This window comes from Exophiala mesophila (assembly GCF_000836275.1).
Source record: "Exophiala mesophila strain CBS 40295 unplaced genomic scaffold supercont1.5, whole genome shotgun sequence".
Taxonomy (NCBI): domain Eukaryota; kingdom Fungi; phylum Ascomycota; class Eurotiomycetes; order Chaetothyriales; family Herpotrichiellaceae; genus Exophiala; species Exophiala mesophila.
Window position 1 is genome coordinate 1,734,574 of NW_015622508.1, and position 16,226 is coordinate 1,750,799.

The following is a 16,226-nucleotide window of genomic DNA, read 5'->3' on the forward strand; positions in this document are numbered from 1 at the left end:
CAGTTGATCTTGGAATTATCGCTGTTGGAAGCCCTGGCTTCGTTGCTGGCCTCGTGGCAGCACTCAATCTCTTCTGTAAGGATCCTATCTTGGTCTTACATTGGACTTGTAGCTGACTCTGTCCCAGCTGGATTTGGATCTACCTCGACATTTATGCCAGTCATTGCGGAAATGAAGGTGCCAAAATCTTTCCCTAAGGCCATGTTCATTTCCCAAGGACTGCTAGTCGCCTGCTTTATGTCCTTTGGTATGGTTGTATACATGTGAGTATCAACCCAGGTGTGCTTAAATAGTTACTGACAATTTTTCAAGGTACTGCGGTCAATACGTTGCCAGTCCATCTCTAGCCAGTGCTGGAGGTACCGTGGAGAAAGTCGCGTATGGTGTTTCAATCCCAGGTTTCATCATGACTTCGACTCTCTGGGTCCACGTTGCTGCCAAATTCGTGAGTAATACTAAGACGCTTTTTTGAATTATCTTCACTGACGACTCGTAGCTTTTCGTTCGCATTCTCCGTAACTCAGAGCATTTGCAGAGCAACAGTTTGGTTCACTGGGGCACATGGCTGTGAGTGTGGTGCTTCTGTTAGCTTGAGCGATATTGACGCATGAACTTTTAGGTCATCAACCATCGGACTGACAGTACTCTCCTTCCTGCTCGCCGAAGCTATCCCATTCTTCAACTACATCCTCGGATTGATCGGATCTCTGTGCTGTTCTCCGACTTGTGTAAGTATCAAACGTGTGCTATGACAGATCAATGCTGACATGTCGTGCAAACAGCTCGTTATTCCCGCTCTAATGGGTCTCTACATGGAACGAGGCAACTATTTCTCCAGCAAGAAAGTCATGGCAATCTGCACCCTCCACTGCATCACAGTCGTTGGTGGCTCTTTCATGACGGTGGCCGGAACTTATACGACGATACAAAGTATCGTTGACGCCTACGCATCTGGTACTGTTGCGGGAGCTTTCACCTGTGGCTAGGAACAATCTCCTCCGTCTTGTTTGATTGTATTCAGTGAATATTATAGTAGACTTTCCGGTATATTGCCCAGAATAAAGGTGGAAATCCTCCAGCGATATTATGCTGCCCCATATCCGCATAGGACTGCTTTTGAATGTGTGTCTTTCGCAAATCTCCCTCCTAGCACCGTCGAAGAGACGTATTTGGAACTGCATGAGGCCTGTGGAGCGGCCTGAGAGCGATTGAGTTGCTCGTAGGTTTGTTATAACCTTCAAAAGTAGGCTGCATCCTCATGGAAGTCGAGCCGGCCTTCTAACCCTAAGTTTCTGACAGTAGCCTGGTTTACATGAGAAAAGGTAGTCCACCACATCAACAAACTCCACACCTGTCCTCATGTGCTCTAGAATGAGGCGGTTGGGGTATCGCTCACTTCAATGCGCCATCATGGTCCTCCGGCCGCGCATTATATTGTCCCATTCCGGCTTTTCCATCACCCAATCGGCGTACTCTCGCAACTGGCTAGGAATTAAATGCCCACGGCCCACGTCTATTAGTCGGGCGAGGAAACAAACCAGATGTGCATCGAGAGCCGTGGCCTTTGAGCCATAAAGCCAGCTCTCGTTATTGGGCAGTTTGTCTGCCAGAGCTGAGAGCAATGCTTTGGCACGTCTCTCGTTCTCGGCTACCGCCGCTGGCACCACGCCGCCCGATTTGTCGCGTTTGATTCTACCGAGGCGTTAGATCTGCCAAACTTCTACCCATCTCTGAGCTGGAAGACCCCAGTGCTGGACTTACACCCCCATCTTGAACTCAAGCGCCTTCCTATATCGATCGGAGATGTTTGAGTCGTCCAGTCGACGCTGGACATTGGCTTCGAATTGCTGTGCCACCTGCGGCCGTCCAGGGAAAGACAGCGAGAAATAGTTTAGGGCGTGGAGGTCGATCAAGAACTGTTGAATTTCCGCTTCATGCTCCTTAGGGATCAAATCAGGATATTTCTCAGCCAGCCAGTTCGTAATGACGAGACTGTCCACGATCGGCGCCTCCGATTTTCCAGCATCCTGCACCACTGGGACCTAGATAGGCTCTGCCTTGAGCAACGACAGACACAGCATGTGGGATCAAGTTGAAGCCTTACCTGGCCGTGGTCATTGATATTGCAGAGGAAATCCTCGCTGAGTTGTTCTTCATTGTAGATATCTACCTCTTTGGTCTGAAAAACGATCTCATCTTCAGGCTTCCTTGCTGATCCTTTCCATGCCAAAGTGTGCAAGATCATCAGCGAACATACTGAATATTGGTTGTAGTACAAGACATATTCCGAGGACTTGTGTCCTTGGGTGGTGGCCATAGCAAAGCTGATGAACGTGAAATGCCTCGACGATGGCGTTGAGCGAGGTATTCCTGGGGGGCAATTGTTTCCTAGAGTTAGCTAGGGTCTGGCTTACTCTTGAAGAAGCTGAGGTCTTATACGGCGGCCTTAATCAGCTAGTAATCTAGCTTTCCCCCGCTTTCAATTTCCGCTGTTGAGGAAAGGCACGCAGCACGCACTGATGAATCCCATCATGTTTCCGGAGTGGAGACAGACCTTGTGAGCTGTATGCTGTTCAGCAGGATCCAACTCCGGGCGGAAGTTGAAATATGCCCGACATGGTAGTCTTACCCCAAGAACTAGAAGTACTCAGAAATCAAATATAATGTGCGGACTTCTGGATGAAATTGTCCGTGAAGATGCCTCTACAGCTCCCAACCATGGCCGGTGAAATAAGTCGACATGATTGAGGTGTCAAAAGTCAGTTATTGTCAGTTGTACTTAGTCGTTCAGCTCAAGGGTCAAGTAAACAGTGGCCCGGCAGGGTGGTGGAGAGCAGGCGGATCCCCATGGGATTTTTCGAATGGAGCCGTGGTCAGAAATTACGACAACCTCTTCTGCGTGGAAGTGTGGGTTGAACTGCCTACGAATTCCGTATATTCCCGCCCCTACGGCCTATTCGCCCGTCTTACATATTGCCGGTGTCTTTGTGCGAGTCTCTCGGTACTAATCTGTTTGCCTGTCAGGCTATCTACAGCCTCTATTCCACTCAACATTAACCTTGACTGGAGTACACATACCTTCGAATATCGGCCTCTGCGCAGGTAAGACGCGGGGGACGTAATTGTGGGGTGATCGCCCAAGAAGCATGACCTAAGCTTATAGGATAAGTATATTCACCTGCCTTGCATAGACGCTTCCTGCAGATCGACTAGATACCAGAATCTGCTTCATTTGTCTCCCCTACACTCCATGACATCAGACAGGGTATTGTCGTGCTGGAGACGTACGATAGGACAACTCTCAATAAAAGAGGTCGCATTAACGATAAACCCCTCTTTTGGAGATCGCCAAAGCTTTTCCAACGTCCCATCCATGATGTCTTGTTGAGCTTAACCCTGGAGATCGACAACATGCCAGACCCAGAAAGGCAGCTCCATTAATCGTGGGCAGACATCAGGATCCAACCGAAGCCATTGATCATGAAGCAGTTCAGCCAGAGACCACGAGGCGGCGACCGTTCTAGCAGGGATTGACATGAAAATATTGTCCCGAAGCTATGAGAACGTCCGTGCAAACTCTCTTTCATCGACATTAGATAAATGGAATAAAACATCTCTCGTCGTTCGATTTGACATAGAAGCTGTTTGTCAGCGTCATCAATATGCATATGCGTGCTACTGTCTTTACATCAGCAACACTGCTGCTTCATGCTGCTCGAACTGTGGCACAGTTTCCTCCCACGCCAGAAAATGTCACTGTGCTGGAGTCAAAGTTCGGCGACGGTGTCTCAATTTCATACAAGGAGGTACATGAATTATAGCTCTCTTTGACCATAAGCTAGCCTTGCTAATGGATTTCAAACTAGACTCATGTCTGCGAGACCACTCCTGGTGTACGATCATTCGCAGGATATGTCCACCTTCCACCAGGTGAATTAAGCGATGTCAATGAAACACAAGAATATCCGATCAACACCTTCTTTTGGTTCTTCGAATCTCGCAAAGACCCGGCCAATGCGCCCTTGTCCATTTGGATGAATGGAGGCCCGGGTAGCTCTTCACTACTTGGACTCTTGGTCGAGAACGGCCCTTGCTTTGTCAATCCAGACTCAAACTCTACAACCTTGAACCCGTGGTCCTGGAACAACGAAGGTGAGGCTTCTCTCATACCTTTCGACCTTCCTACTGACAGCGATTTCTAGTCAACATGCTGTATCTCGATCAGCCGGTCCAAGTGGGACTTTCATACGATGTACTGCAGAACATCACCATCAATCTGATCAGCGACGAGCTTACATTACTCAATGATACAGATGAAATCCCCGAACAAAACCAAACGTTCAAGGTAGGAACCTATCCCAGTCAAGACATCAACTCTACAGCCTTTGGAAGTCTGAACGGAGCTCGAGCCCTGTGGCACTTCGCCGAAACATGGTTCCAAGAATTCCCAGCCTATCAACCCAATGACAGCCGAATCAGTATTGCCACGGAGAGCTATGGAGGAAGATACGGACCGTCATATGCAGCATTCTTCGAAGAACAAAACCAGAAGATCGCCAACGGAACGTGGAATGACACAGACGGGGAGAATTTCATCATCCATCTCGACACCCTCGTGATCATCAACGGCTGCATCGACCGACAAGTACAATGGCCATCGTATCCCCACATTGCATACAATAACACCTACGGCATCGAAACTGTTAATGAAACCATCTACAAACAAATGAACGACGCGTACTACGGCAGAGGAGGCTGCCGTGACAGGATCGAAGATTGCCGTGCTCTGTCAATCCAATACGACCCTTCGCAGCGCGGACTCAACACTAGCGTCAACTCCATATGCCAGGACGCCGAAAGCTTCTGCTCGGAGAATATTCGCGATCCGTACATCAAGTACTCCGGCCGCAACTACTATGACTTCGCCACACTGAACCCAGATCCCTTCCCAGCGCCCTGGTACGTCGGTTGGCTAAACCAACCACACGTTCAAGCTGATCTCGGATTCCCCTTGAACTTCACACAGTCATCGTCCGTTGTCTCGCGCGCATTCCGGAGTATTGGCGACTATCCACGACCCGGGTGGCTGGAGGACCTGACATATCTATTGGAGAACAATATCAAAGTCGCCCTCGTGTACGGCGACCGCGATTTCGCATGCAACTGGATTGGCGGTGAGGCGGTGTCGCTTGCTGTCAACTATACCAATACGGAGGAGTTCCAAGCCGCGGGCTACCAGCCCATCCGGGCTAACGATACCTACGTAGGTGGCCAGGTCAGACAATACGGAAACTTCAGCTTCAGTCGTGTGTACCAAGCGGGCCATGAGGTTCCTTCTTATCAGCCTGAAACCGCGTATCGGATCTTTCACCGTGCTTTGTTCAACCTCGACATCTCCACGGGAGAAATTGATACCGCGGCAAATGGCTCTTATGCCACTGTTGGACCGGCAGATACGTGGCAATTCAAGAATGAGGATCCGCCGGAGCCCCTATGGGTGTGTTATGCGTATAGTCCTGGAGACACCTGCACTGATGAGCAGATTGAAGCGTTGGAGAATGGGACGGCTGTGGTGATGGATTGGATTGTGGAGAGTGAGAACAGTACTATGCTATACCCTGGGATATTTAGCTAGCTAGGGACCTAGACAAGGGCATAGTGCGGATTGTCGATGTATGTATGTGCGGGTGTATTGATGATAATGAATGAAACCTATCTAGGGGACTTTTTTTTCAAGCTAATGAATGCTTTCGCTGACGAGATATTCTACCTCTATGCTCGCTTTGTATGCTGATGTGATTTAATCCTCTCCATCTAGCTCGGGGTAGTGGCGGTAAATGCCATTTCCGTACTTCATTCGTCTATCACTCTCCAAGTACGCCTTGATCTTTTCATGTGCCTTGACACGTTCATAGTGGGCGAAAACCTTGTCAAACTTTCCACTTGATCGCAACGCTGCCAGACACTTGGGGAATGCGAAAATCACACCATCCACGGTCTGGAAGAGTACGAGGTCTGCATACGTCAGTTGACCTCCATAGAGGTACTCGCCACCCTTGGAAGCAGGGCCCTCAAGAACACGTTGGAAATAACCGAGAAACTTAGGTAGACGATTGTTACGGTAGTCTTTTGCTTTCTTGAGAGACTCTGGTTTCTGATCCTCGTAGTAGTCGCCCGTAGCAATTGGATGATGAGTGTCGTGTGCTTCATTGGAAAGGCCATCGAGAGCAGTCAGAGTCAAAGCATTGATATGATAGGCGCCCACTGGGTCATTGTCGGTGTCTGGGGTGAGTCCAAGCTTAGGGCCGAGGTAGAGTAAGATGTTGGGGGTTTGGGAGATTAGGACATTGCTGCCATGACGAAGAATTGGTGGTGCAAGTGGTGGAGGTCCGTTGTCGTTTCCAAGGTTCTTGTCGCTGATTTGCTCGAGAACGGCATTGATGCCTTCTTTACTCTCGTTGGAGATGTCGCTGTAGGGTGTTCCGGACGCTTCAAAGGCAAGCCGGATGTGTTCCCCGCGGCCTGGAAGAGTTGGCCAGTAGATCAATTCGTATGGCTGATCCTCCCCAGTCTTCTGACGCTTGCTGGAGCGAGTTGACATTATGATTGAGGTGTAGTGAAGAGACTTCGAATCTATACCGAACCGCTTGAGAGGGAAGAAGAATGACGACAGATGAGAGATGTGATACACACCTGAGATCGGAAGGGAAGCGGAGGAAGAGTGGGTGTGGTAGGAGTGGATGTGGGAGGAGTGGAAGTGGGAGGAGGAATGGGGGTGGGGGGCCACTGAAGGTCGTACAAAAGGTGCGGAGAGGTGAGCAAGAATATCACGTGAGGTCAGGTGGTCTGAACGTCGAGCTATCGGTATTCCCCCGGTCTTGAGTTGGAAATTTCGGAAAATGCAAGTGCTCATCATTGTTCGATCATAAAATGGTAGATTGGTAAGAAATGGGTCATAAAATACTAGTAAGCAAGATAGAAATCCATCAGAGATGGGGGAGATTGCTGTGGCGCCTCTTATAGAAGCTCTATCGCTTTGAAGAGCTCACTGGCGCAAGCTTGGTGAAATTCAAAGCTTTGTGATGGCATTGATAATAATTTGACACATAAATATCTGGTACATGACCAAGGGCAATTAAGAGAATTAATGCAATGTGGATGAAAGAGTCGAAAATATATTGTCAAGGATGTCCGTTTCCCCTTTCGATAGTGATGATAGATTGGCGAAATCGCCGCACCTGCCACATTCCAATTCGGTTCCCCGCATTGCACCTTCCTCCTTTGATTAATCGACAGTCTGGGCGGCAGGCATGCCCATAACCCATCGTTCCTTCCCCAAACGCGGTCGGAGGCTGCGCTTGACGCGTTCAATTTTGTCCATTGCGCCGTATGGCCAAAATTCGTACCACAAGAATACCATGCGCCCTCTTGTCCGGGCTTTGACCACGAACGACCTCCGACTGCTAGACAGTATCAAGGCTGGCCCTGCTAGCCTTCTATTTGCATCACCCCATCATGTCGTGGTTTCTTATCGCCCGACTTTCCGGGCATGGTTTCCCACTGCGAGTCAGCGCAGGGGAGCCAAAACCACCACCACGAGGAAGGTGAAAGAGCTTCAACAAGGAGCAATCAAGCCGGAAGCCTTACCCGATATGCCTACGGACGATGAGCCTCAATATCCAGCCCTTCTTCAAGAGGTGAAAAATAACATGGCCAAATTTGAGAACTGCATTCTCCTCACCAAAGTGGGCAATTTCTACGAACTGTACTTTGACCAGGCAAAGGAAATCGGATCCCTCTTGAACCTCAAGGTATCGTCAAGAAAGACGAAGTTAGGGCCAGTTTCCATGGCTGGGTTTCCATACTTCCAGCTGGACAGATTCCTCAAAACACTTGTGCAAGACCTCAACAAGTATGTGGCTATTTGCGACGAATTCCCCGTCACCGTTTCCAGCAAGGTTAAATCTGGGGGAATGCTCTACGACCGAAGAGTCACAAGAGTGGTCACCCCTGGGACTTTGATCGACGAAAAGTTCCTAGACCCATACGAGTATAATTTTCTATTGTCGATTCATCCAGACCCACTTCCACCTGCAACGCCTCTCGAACCAGAGTCGGCAACCAGTGAAACTGCTGAGCAGACCTTTGGCTTGGCCTGGCTAGATCTCTCAACAGGGGATTTCCTCACCCAGTCAACTGTTCGTAGTTCCCTACCATCTGCGATTACTCGAATATCTCCAAAAGAGCTTGTCCTGCCCCACGACCTTGACGATGGCATTCGAGACGAGATCAGCCAGGTTATTGGGCACGACCATAGGCTTCTCACTGAGCATAAATACCAGACCCCTTTTACCTCCATGTCCGATTGGACTCCCATGCTCGAAGGCCCTGTGGCAGCTGATGCCGACGAGATGTTCTCCATGGGAGAGAAACTAGCAGGGCATCGCCTGCTTGACTATGTTACTCTTCGACTACAGGGTCAAGAGATCAAGTTACTTCCTCCTCGTCAAAGAGAATTGCACCAGATTTTGAGTATTGATAGGAACAGCCTGCGAGGTCTGGAAATCCTGGAAACTTCAAGAGATGGACTGGGTAAGGGAAGCCTTTTTCACGCAGTTAGGCGGACAGCGACAAAAAGCGGCGCAAGACTACTGCGTGACCGACTGACGTCTCCTTCAGCTTCTCTCGTGGAAATCGACCAACGCCTAGATTTGGTGTCGACGTTCATTGAGTCTGAAGAACTCACAGACTCACTCATTTTCCGACTTCAGAGGACTTATGATGTTCAACGGCTGGTTCAGAAGTTTGCTCTGAACAAGGGCGATGCCGACGACATGCTTTCTCTTGGCAAGGCTGTTTCTGAGACATGCGCTACATGTGACATTCTCCATAACGCAGTTACTACTGCAAAGACCTTGGACCCAGACTCTGCTTCGAATCACCCACTTGCCATGCTAGTTGATCGATTCGATCTCGATGGACCAAGTGCCCTGGAAGCACGGATATCTCAATCGATCGACGAGGACGGTCTGATGCGCAAGCATCGTCTGGAGGAAGACGAAGCTGCTAGTGTGGCCGCGATGGCTCAAGAAGTCGTTTTAGAAACCGCACCAGAGGAACTTGAGACACTACCGAAAGCGGTCCGTGTTCGGCGTAAAGCAAATGACGACATTGATGGTGAGACCAAGTTGGATGAACCCTGGATCATGAGACGAGACGCGAGCGACTCTCTCTGCCGACTTCATGAAAAGCTTAGTGGCCTCGAGACCGAGAAAGTCGAGTTGACCATCCGACTGAGGGAGCAGTTGCAAGCCCCAAGTCTGTTGCTCAAGCACACTCCAGGGCTCGGGCATATATGCCACATTCGAAGCCCAAGTGCCTTCGATCGAAATCAGCTTGAGCTTCTTCATGCAAGGATGGTGTCGTCTACCAAAAGTACGCGATCATTCTATCTCGGGGACTGGACTCGGCTCGGTCGTAATATTGAGCGAGCAGTCCTCGACATTCGCGAGGAGGAGAAACGCTTATTTTCAGACTTGAGAGGACTGGTCATTAAGAACCTGGTAAAGTTGAGGAGAAATGCAACAATCATGGACGAACTAGACGTTGCCACCGCTTTTGCCACGCTGGCCAAGGAACAATCATGGACGCGACCTGTGATGACGAGAGGATTAGAACACAAGATCATCGGTGGCCGCCACCCGACAGTCAAGCTGGGCTTAGAGGAGCAGGGGCGGTCGTTCGTCAGCAACAATCTCGTCTTGGACAATAGCGAGAGAATCTGGTTGGTCACAGGTCCTAACATGGGTGGAAAGAGTACATTCCTACGTCAGAATGCGTTGTTGACAATTCTGGCTCAATCTGGATCGTATGTTCCTGCAGCTCACGCGGAAATCGGACTGGTGGATCAAATATTCAGCCGGATAGGTGCTGCGGACGATTTGTTTCGCGACCAGTCTACCTTCATGGTAGAGATGCTGGAGACGGCGGCGATCCTCAAGCATGCTACTCCTCGGTCATTCGTGATCATGGACGAAGTAGGTCGTGGTACTACACCAGAAGACGGAATCGCCGTTGGCTATGCCAGCCTGCATCATCTCTATCACATCAATCAAAGTCGGACATTATTTGCGACACACTTTCATGACTTGGCCGACATGACCAAAGACTGGGAGAAGTTGGCCTGCTATTGCACCGACGTCGTGGAAGATGGATACGGATCATTCAATTTTGTGCACCGATTGAAGAAAGGTGTCAACAGACACTCACACGCATTGAAGGTAGCCAAGCTGGCTGGGCTGCCGCCAGTGGCATTACAAATTGCAGAGAAGGTTTTGCACCAGCTCCTGCAAGAGAAGTCTACAGACCATGCTGATAACACGGGAGCCTGTGTTGAGCTACCACGGTCGAATGCGCGAGCCGTGGCAGGTGGCGCTTGAGAATCTCCAGGACACGTTCATTCTTCTGGAAATCTAGGAGGCTGCTGAATCTCACCCTCGGCCGGCCTCGAGTTGGCCAATGTCCCGCAATTTTGACATGTCCTTGCTTCGATATTGCTCTCGAAAGCCAACACGCCTTCCTTGACTTGGGTTCCCAAGTCTGTCATGTGGAAACTTGCCTCATGAACGATATTATTGCACTTCTTGCAGTACCAACGCAGGGTGTCGACCGAGTCTTCCGGGCGAGGTTGCTCCAGCACAATGCCAACTGTATCCGCGAATCGAACAGGATTATGGGGGGTGTTTGCGGGCAAGAGGTACAAAGAGTTCTCGTGGATAGGAACATCGACTGGGGTGTGAGGAGTGGTGGAGGTATCCATGGTCTTGAGGAGCATGGAGCCTTTGTGTTGGTAGAAGAACTCGGGGGTGGTATTGATGTGGTAGTCGGTGCGGGCATTAGGACCACCAACGACCATGACCGTCAGTCCACTTGTTGCTGGGGAGGATGGATGATAGACGCAGTAGTTGTTGATGGGCGGCTGCAGAAGATGGGAATTGTCCTTGAGCCTGTACAATATTAGTGATACCCCCTTTACGAAGCCACTGGTGTAAATGAAGCAAACCATTTTGGTAAATTGAGAGCCATGGTGCTAGAAACCGGCGCGTGTCTGACTCTGGTTTTGTGAATGCGTGCAGATGGTGTGGTCTGAGTCAACGGTGCTTAATGGTGTCTTATATAGGGATGTCCAGAGATTCTGGATAGTGGGCGGATATGATCCTCACAGGACCGCCAGCAATTATGGATCGTTCGCTGACAATATCACCGTTTACAAATACAGACTTCCGACTGGAACGTGATCGACAAAAAGACGTGCTGATCGCAAGATGCGATTGCGCATGCGGGCGCGGAAGTGGACGAAGCGATGACGGAGGAGGGGACAAGACGAATTTCAACTACAGATGGGGGATTAATGATCTGCCATAGTAATTTGTCCTGTCTGTGCAATGTTCCACCGAAGTCATGATTTCGTGCGGAGAAATTTTTCTGGTGCGGGGAAGGAGAATGAATGTGAAGATTTCAGATTTGGCTTCTTGTCTGCGGCCACTCGAGAAGAAACTTGAGTCAACGAGTCCAATCCACGGCAGTCAGAGGTTCAATCTGCAACCATGGCTACACTATGAGTTACCCTCAGTCTTACCTGATCGATCTCTCGCGATACATTTAAGATGGCCACCTCCCAACCCCCCCTCCGTTTCCAGTCCCATCAGTCCCTAACCACCCGCCTTGTTCTGGCCACCCTCCTCGGTCGCGCCATTCGCATCGATCAGATCCGTCCCGACTCGCCTACAAATCCAGGTCTCGCCCCTCATGAGATCTCCTTCCTCCGTCTTCTCGAAGCCGTGACCAATGGATCCCACATTGAGATCTCATACACAGGCACAGTCCTTCTCTACAAACCAGGACTGATCACAGGCTCTGCATCTGGTAGTGGCGCCAATGTCTCAGGCGTCTTGACACATGAACTACCGGCAAACAATACGAGGGGGATCAGCTACTTCTTGCTTCCCCTATGTCTACTGGCACCGTTCAGCAAGGCTAAGTTCAATGTCATGTTCACCGGGCCTGGTGTCATCACCAGTTCGACTGATAAAGGTGGCGATATGAGTGTCGACAGCGTTCGGACGGCAATCTTGCCTTTGTACGCGCGATTCGGGATCGAGCGTGATATTGAACTACGGGTCCTCAAGCGTTCAAATCCTGGAACTCGTGGGTTCGGAGGTGCGGGAGAAGTCCAGCTTCTGTTCGGTCACCAAGTCAGACTCCCTAAAACCCTCCATCTTATGAACCCCGGCCGGATAAAGAAGATCAGAGGAGTGGCATACTCGACTGGGGTTAGTGGCAGCAACAATGCCCGCATGATCGAGGCGACTCGTGGTGTTTTAAATCAATTTGCTGCTGATATCTATATTTTTTCCGACGTTGGAAGTGCAACGCTGGTGGCTGCTCCAGAAAAGAGTAACCCATCAGCAAAGAAGAAGGTTGGTCTTGGATTTGGTCTGTCACTTGTTGCAGAAAGCTCCACGGGGTGTCTCTACTCGGCTGATGCGTCGAGCCCACCTGAAGGTGGTCAGCCTCCCGAGGACGTGGGCCGGATGTGCGCATTTCAACTACTAGAAAGTGTTGAAAGGGGCGGTTGCGTCAGCTTGGAAGCCGCATCTACAGTCATTACACTGATGGCCATGGGTTCGGAAGATGTTGGCAGAATCCAGGTGGGCAGGGAGGTAGTGGCCAACCCACATATTGTTCAATTGGCAAGGGATTTGAATGATTTTGGCACAGCAGGATGGGGTATCAGAGATGCAGATGGCGAAAAGGGAGAGGGTCAATTGATTGTCAGCGTGGTTGGGCGAGGCGTTGGCAATGTTGGAAGGAAGCTCGGCTGAACGAGGCTAGCGGCGAATCAAAGCATGAGAAGAAAGATGTTTTTTTCTTTCGTTGGAAACTTCTTTGGAAACTTCTTTGGAAACTTCTCAGGTATGTCAACGACATCAAGCCATACGAATCGCGTCTTGGAGACGGCGCAACCAACGACACAACTCCCAAAAACGTCCGTCACATTACAGCAGTGTTAAATATGTTGGTCGCAAGGCGGAGGCACAAATCAGGCCACACGCCAGCCTCGACGACGATGAGTCTTTCGTCCCGCCAACAGATTGGCCAATGAAGCACGACTTTGTCAAAAAGGACAAACCTAAGCCGGATCAAGAAGAACTGGTCCACGCAGGCTGGTCTGGATGGTGCAATCACCAATAAGGATTGGCTGTTTAGCACCCAGCCCACTAGCACGAGGTGTTCACCACGGAGTATGCCCGCGGCCTAGATACCCGTATCCATCGGCTGATACTATACGAGGGCATGCATAAAGAAACTGAAGGGCTCTTGGTCTCCGGATGCCAGCGGCTCAAAAGGGAAAACCTATCTATCCGTCAGCAAGCGAGGCCTATCAACTCACGAGATGGCCCTCCAGACCGCCTGACCGGCCTCCGATCAGCAACAAGTGGTTGGCTCACCGTGCAAGTGATCAGCAATACACTGACTCAAGCGTTCGAAGCTTGTTATACTCTGTCATATCCCTCATACATGAAATCTTGTTAGATTGGAAATCTATCAAAGCTCGATGGTAGTCAGAATACGTTTTTATGCCGTCACAACTACGGAAGGCGCGGATGTGGCTTGAGGAAAGCGCAACCCAACATCCAACATCGTACATCCCATTTAGGATTAGTCTCTATCGTTCCCTTTCCCCTCCACCAACATCAATCACATCGTTTCCCTTACCAGCCTTAGGTACCCATGGCTTACTACAGTACAGTCCTGCCCTCGCTTACGGAGTACAGGCCAGAGCCGCTCTACCACTACGGAGTACGGAGTACTGAATTTATGCACCGCAAGGCCAAGTACTGTATGACGCGTCATGTACATGGGTGGCCCTTCTCGCTACCAAACCAGACAATTCCACCGTCCATCTCTGTGGCACGCGACCCAAGAAATCTGAGCAATCCCGTCCCTTTTGATGTGTGCATGCTTGCCCAGTATGTATGCGCGACAGCCTTGTCTTGATTCGTGCATCAAGTGACATCGGTCAAATTCCCCACCGACCCGGTCATCATTCTAGCCTGTCATGGAGTGTACTTCAGTGGAGTTCACTGACTTCTCCCGATAACTGGGCGTCTCTGTACGACTTGGCTATGTTGGCGAACGATTTGTGTGGCTGAACCTTGGGACAAGCTATGCCGGACGCTGGCGGACGGCATGTCAGCGATCGAGTACCTGCAGAGGGATCTTCAACATCATTCCCACCTCTTGTCTTGTTTCGTTCTTCCTCGTTGCGCTGCCTGCGACCTTGCGTGCTTGCTCATACGTTCTTCCATCCCCCAGATTTCTAACTTGTGCTGACCTCGTCCGACTCGTTTGTTCAGTTAGGCGAAACACCATTGAGGAGGGTTAGAGCATGGGTGCTGGCGCATATCTGGAGCCTTTGGTGGTGGTGGTGCTGTTATTCGGGGGTGCATGGATCAATCGAGCGACCGACTACAACTTCTCTAGGAGGATATACAGAAGGAACGAATTGCCTACAGCCCATGGTGTGGAAACTGATGACCATCTTGACATCGCCGAGGCACAATTGAGCCAGTCCAAGAGGTCCCTTTCACCGTCTCTACTCCCTTCACAAGCGAATCGATGGCGAGAACGAGATATCTGGATAGCGGGATACCGGAAGACTGTTGTGACGCCAAATACTGCTGTCTTTAGGAATCGATTGCTCAGCCGGCTTCTCCACAAATTTCCGTTCCTTGTCGAGGCCTGGTATTGGGCATTGATTTACTGGGTACTATCTTTTATGTCCATTGAGAGATTATCCACTGACCTTTCAAAGGTATATCAACTCGGCCGAGCCTTTACAGCCTTGACTCTCGTCGAAGGAACCGTCCATGTGGCCCGCCGCCATGCCCTTCAAGTCATTGCGGTCGAACAACACCTTCATATCCTTTGGGAAATTCCCATTCAGAGATTCTTTATGGGCTATCCCGTGGTCATGAGATATATCAACTGGCTATATTCCTTCATACACATCCCTGGTACGATCGCATTCCTCGTGTGGTTGTTCTATTACACTATCACGAGCAATCGCCTTGTCCAAGACCGACAGGGTGGTCAGCCAGGGTCAATTCGTGTCAATTCGGCGGCTGGACCTCGATTGTACGAAGCAAGACGCAGGACAATGGCAACATGCAATCTTCTTGCATTTGTTGTCTTTACGCTCTGGCCATGTATGCCACCGAGACTGCTCAGCGATCCAACCTACAATGGCCCAGATGCCGAGTTGGCGAAGAGCTTTGGTTTCGTGGACACCGTCCATGGTGCTGAAGGAGCTAGCAGTGTTTGGACACAGAACAAATTTTGCAACCAATATGGTATGTCTTTTCTCCGTTTCATCTCTAGGTACCTTTCGATCATGTCATCCTGATTGACTCGATCACAGCTGCCATGCCCTCCCTTCACTTTGGCTATTCACTTCTCGTCGGCCTGACCATTGCGACAATCCCTCTTTCACCAGTCCATCGCCGAAGTCGCTCCGTTCACCTCCCTATATTCAACAACAGCCACCCCGACCTTGCTCCACACATCCGCCTACCGAGTTCCGCACGTATGGCATGTCTCGCCATCGGATGCGCCTATCCAACAATGATTTTGATCGCCATCGTCTCTACAGCCAATCATTTCATTCTTGACGCCGTAGCTGGAGCTATCGTCTGTGCGGTAGGCTGGAAGGGCAACGAGATTCTATTGAATTTACTCGTTCTAGAAGATTGGTTCTTGTGGGCTCTCAGAATCCACAAACCAGTTCAATCTGGAGAAGAGGATGTCGGCGCGGCAGACAAGGGTTGGAATCCTGTCGCATTCACGGGTGGGAAGCGATGAGTGGATTTTAGGGTCTGCAATGTTTCCAGGAGCGTCACCCGGAATCACTTGTACTCTCACTCTTAATGTACAGAGCATCAACCACGACGATTTGGAATATCATCCTACGAGGTCAACGAATATCAACGAGGCGTTATATCCAGGATTAATCGGTTTAGCGAGGTGTTGGTCTCGGTTTATGTTGATCTCTGGTTTTGTCTTGTGGGATTCAAGTTCTGCATTTTCAAAAATAGCTACCTAGTTTGTCGACTAAGACATTTAATACCGAATACACCATATCGTAGGTCTATACACCTATTTAT

At 50.1% G+C, this 16,226-nt stretch overlaps 7 protein-coding genes across 7 annotated transcripts; 4 read left to right on the plus strand and 3 right to left on the minus strand.

Annotated features, from left to right (window-relative positions):
* Positions 1-1,397: 1,397 nt before the first annotated feature.
* Positions 1,398-2,550, minus strand: PV10_07360 (uncharacterized protein; the record flags this gene model as incomplete). Its single annotated transcript, XM_016372252.1, has 3 exons — positions 2,105-2,550; positions 1,762-2,042; positions 1,398-1,692 (listed from the first exon to the last, which is right to left on the minus strand). The coding sequence occupies exons 1-3, from the start codon at positions 2,315-2,317 to the stop codon at positions 1,398-1,400; spliced, it is 789 nt and encodes a 262-aa protein (XP_016221584.1). The 5' UTR covers positions 2,318-2,550.
* A 1,112-nt stretch (positions 2,551-3,662) lies between these two features.
* On the plus strand, positions 3,663-5,721 carry PV10_07361 (uncharacterized protein; the record flags this gene model as incomplete). Its single annotated transcript, XM_016372253.1, has 3 exons — positions 3,663-3,806; positions 3,867-4,152; positions 4,203-5,721. The coding sequence occupies 3 exons, from the start codon at positions 3,663-3,665 to the stop codon at positions 5,633-5,635; spliced, it is 1,863 nt and encodes a 620-aa protein (XP_016221585.1). The 3' UTR covers positions 5,636-5,721.
* PV10_07362 (uncharacterized protein) lies at positions 5,637-6,963 on the minus strand. Its single transcript, XM_016372254.1, has one exon. It carries the CDS (start codon positions 6,914-6,916, stop codon positions 5,801-5,803), a length of 1,116 nt encoding a protein of 371 aa, XP_016221586.1. The 5' UTR covers positions 6,917-6,963; the 3' UTR covers positions 5,637-5,800.
* Positions 6,964-7,418: 455 nt separating this feature from the next.
* Positions 7,419-10,591, plus strand: PV10_07363 (uncharacterized protein; the record flags this gene model as incomplete). The annotated part of the gene is made up of 1 exon (XM_016372255.1): positions 7,419-10,591. The coding sequence occupies one exon, from the start codon at positions 7,419-7,421 to the stop codon at positions 10,437-10,439; it is 3,021 nt and encodes a 1,006-aa protein (XP_016221587.1). The 3' UTR covers positions 10,440-10,591.
* On the minus strand, positions 10,252-11,336 carry PV10_07364 (3-hydroxyanthranilate 3,4-dioxygenase). Its single transcript, XM_016372256.1, has 2 exons — positions 11,063-11,336; positions 10,252-11,006 (listed from the first exon to the last, which is right to left on the minus strand). Exons 1-2 carry the CDS (start codon positions 11,083-11,085, stop codon positions 10,457-10,459), a joined length of 573 nt encoding a protein of 190 aa, XP_016221588.1. The 5' UTR covers positions 11,086-11,336; the 3' UTR covers positions 10,252-10,456.
* Positions 11,337-11,666: 330 nt separating this feature from the next.
* PV10_07365 (18S rRNA biogenesis protein RCL1) lies at positions 11,667-13,060 on the plus strand (the record flags this gene model as incomplete). The annotated part of the gene is made up of 1 exon (XM_016372257.1): positions 11,667-13,060. One exon carries the CDS (start codon positions 11,667-11,669, stop codon positions 12,882-12,884), a length of 1,218 nt encoding a protein of 405 aa, XP_016221589.1. The 3' UTR covers positions 12,885-13,060.
* Positions 13,061-14,093: 1,033 nt separating this feature from the next.
* PV10_07366 (uncharacterized protein) lies at positions 14,094-16,215 on the plus strand. Its single transcript, XM_016372258.1, has 3 exons — positions 14,094-14,830; positions 14,879-15,416; positions 15,485-16,215. Exons 1-3 carry the CDS (start codon positions 14,453-14,455, stop codon positions 15,922-15,924), a joined length of 1,356 nt encoding a protein of 451 aa, XP_016221590.1. The 5' UTR covers positions 14,094-14,452; the 3' UTR covers positions 15,925-16,215.
* The last annotated feature ends 11 nt before the right edge of the window (positions 16,216-16,226 follow it).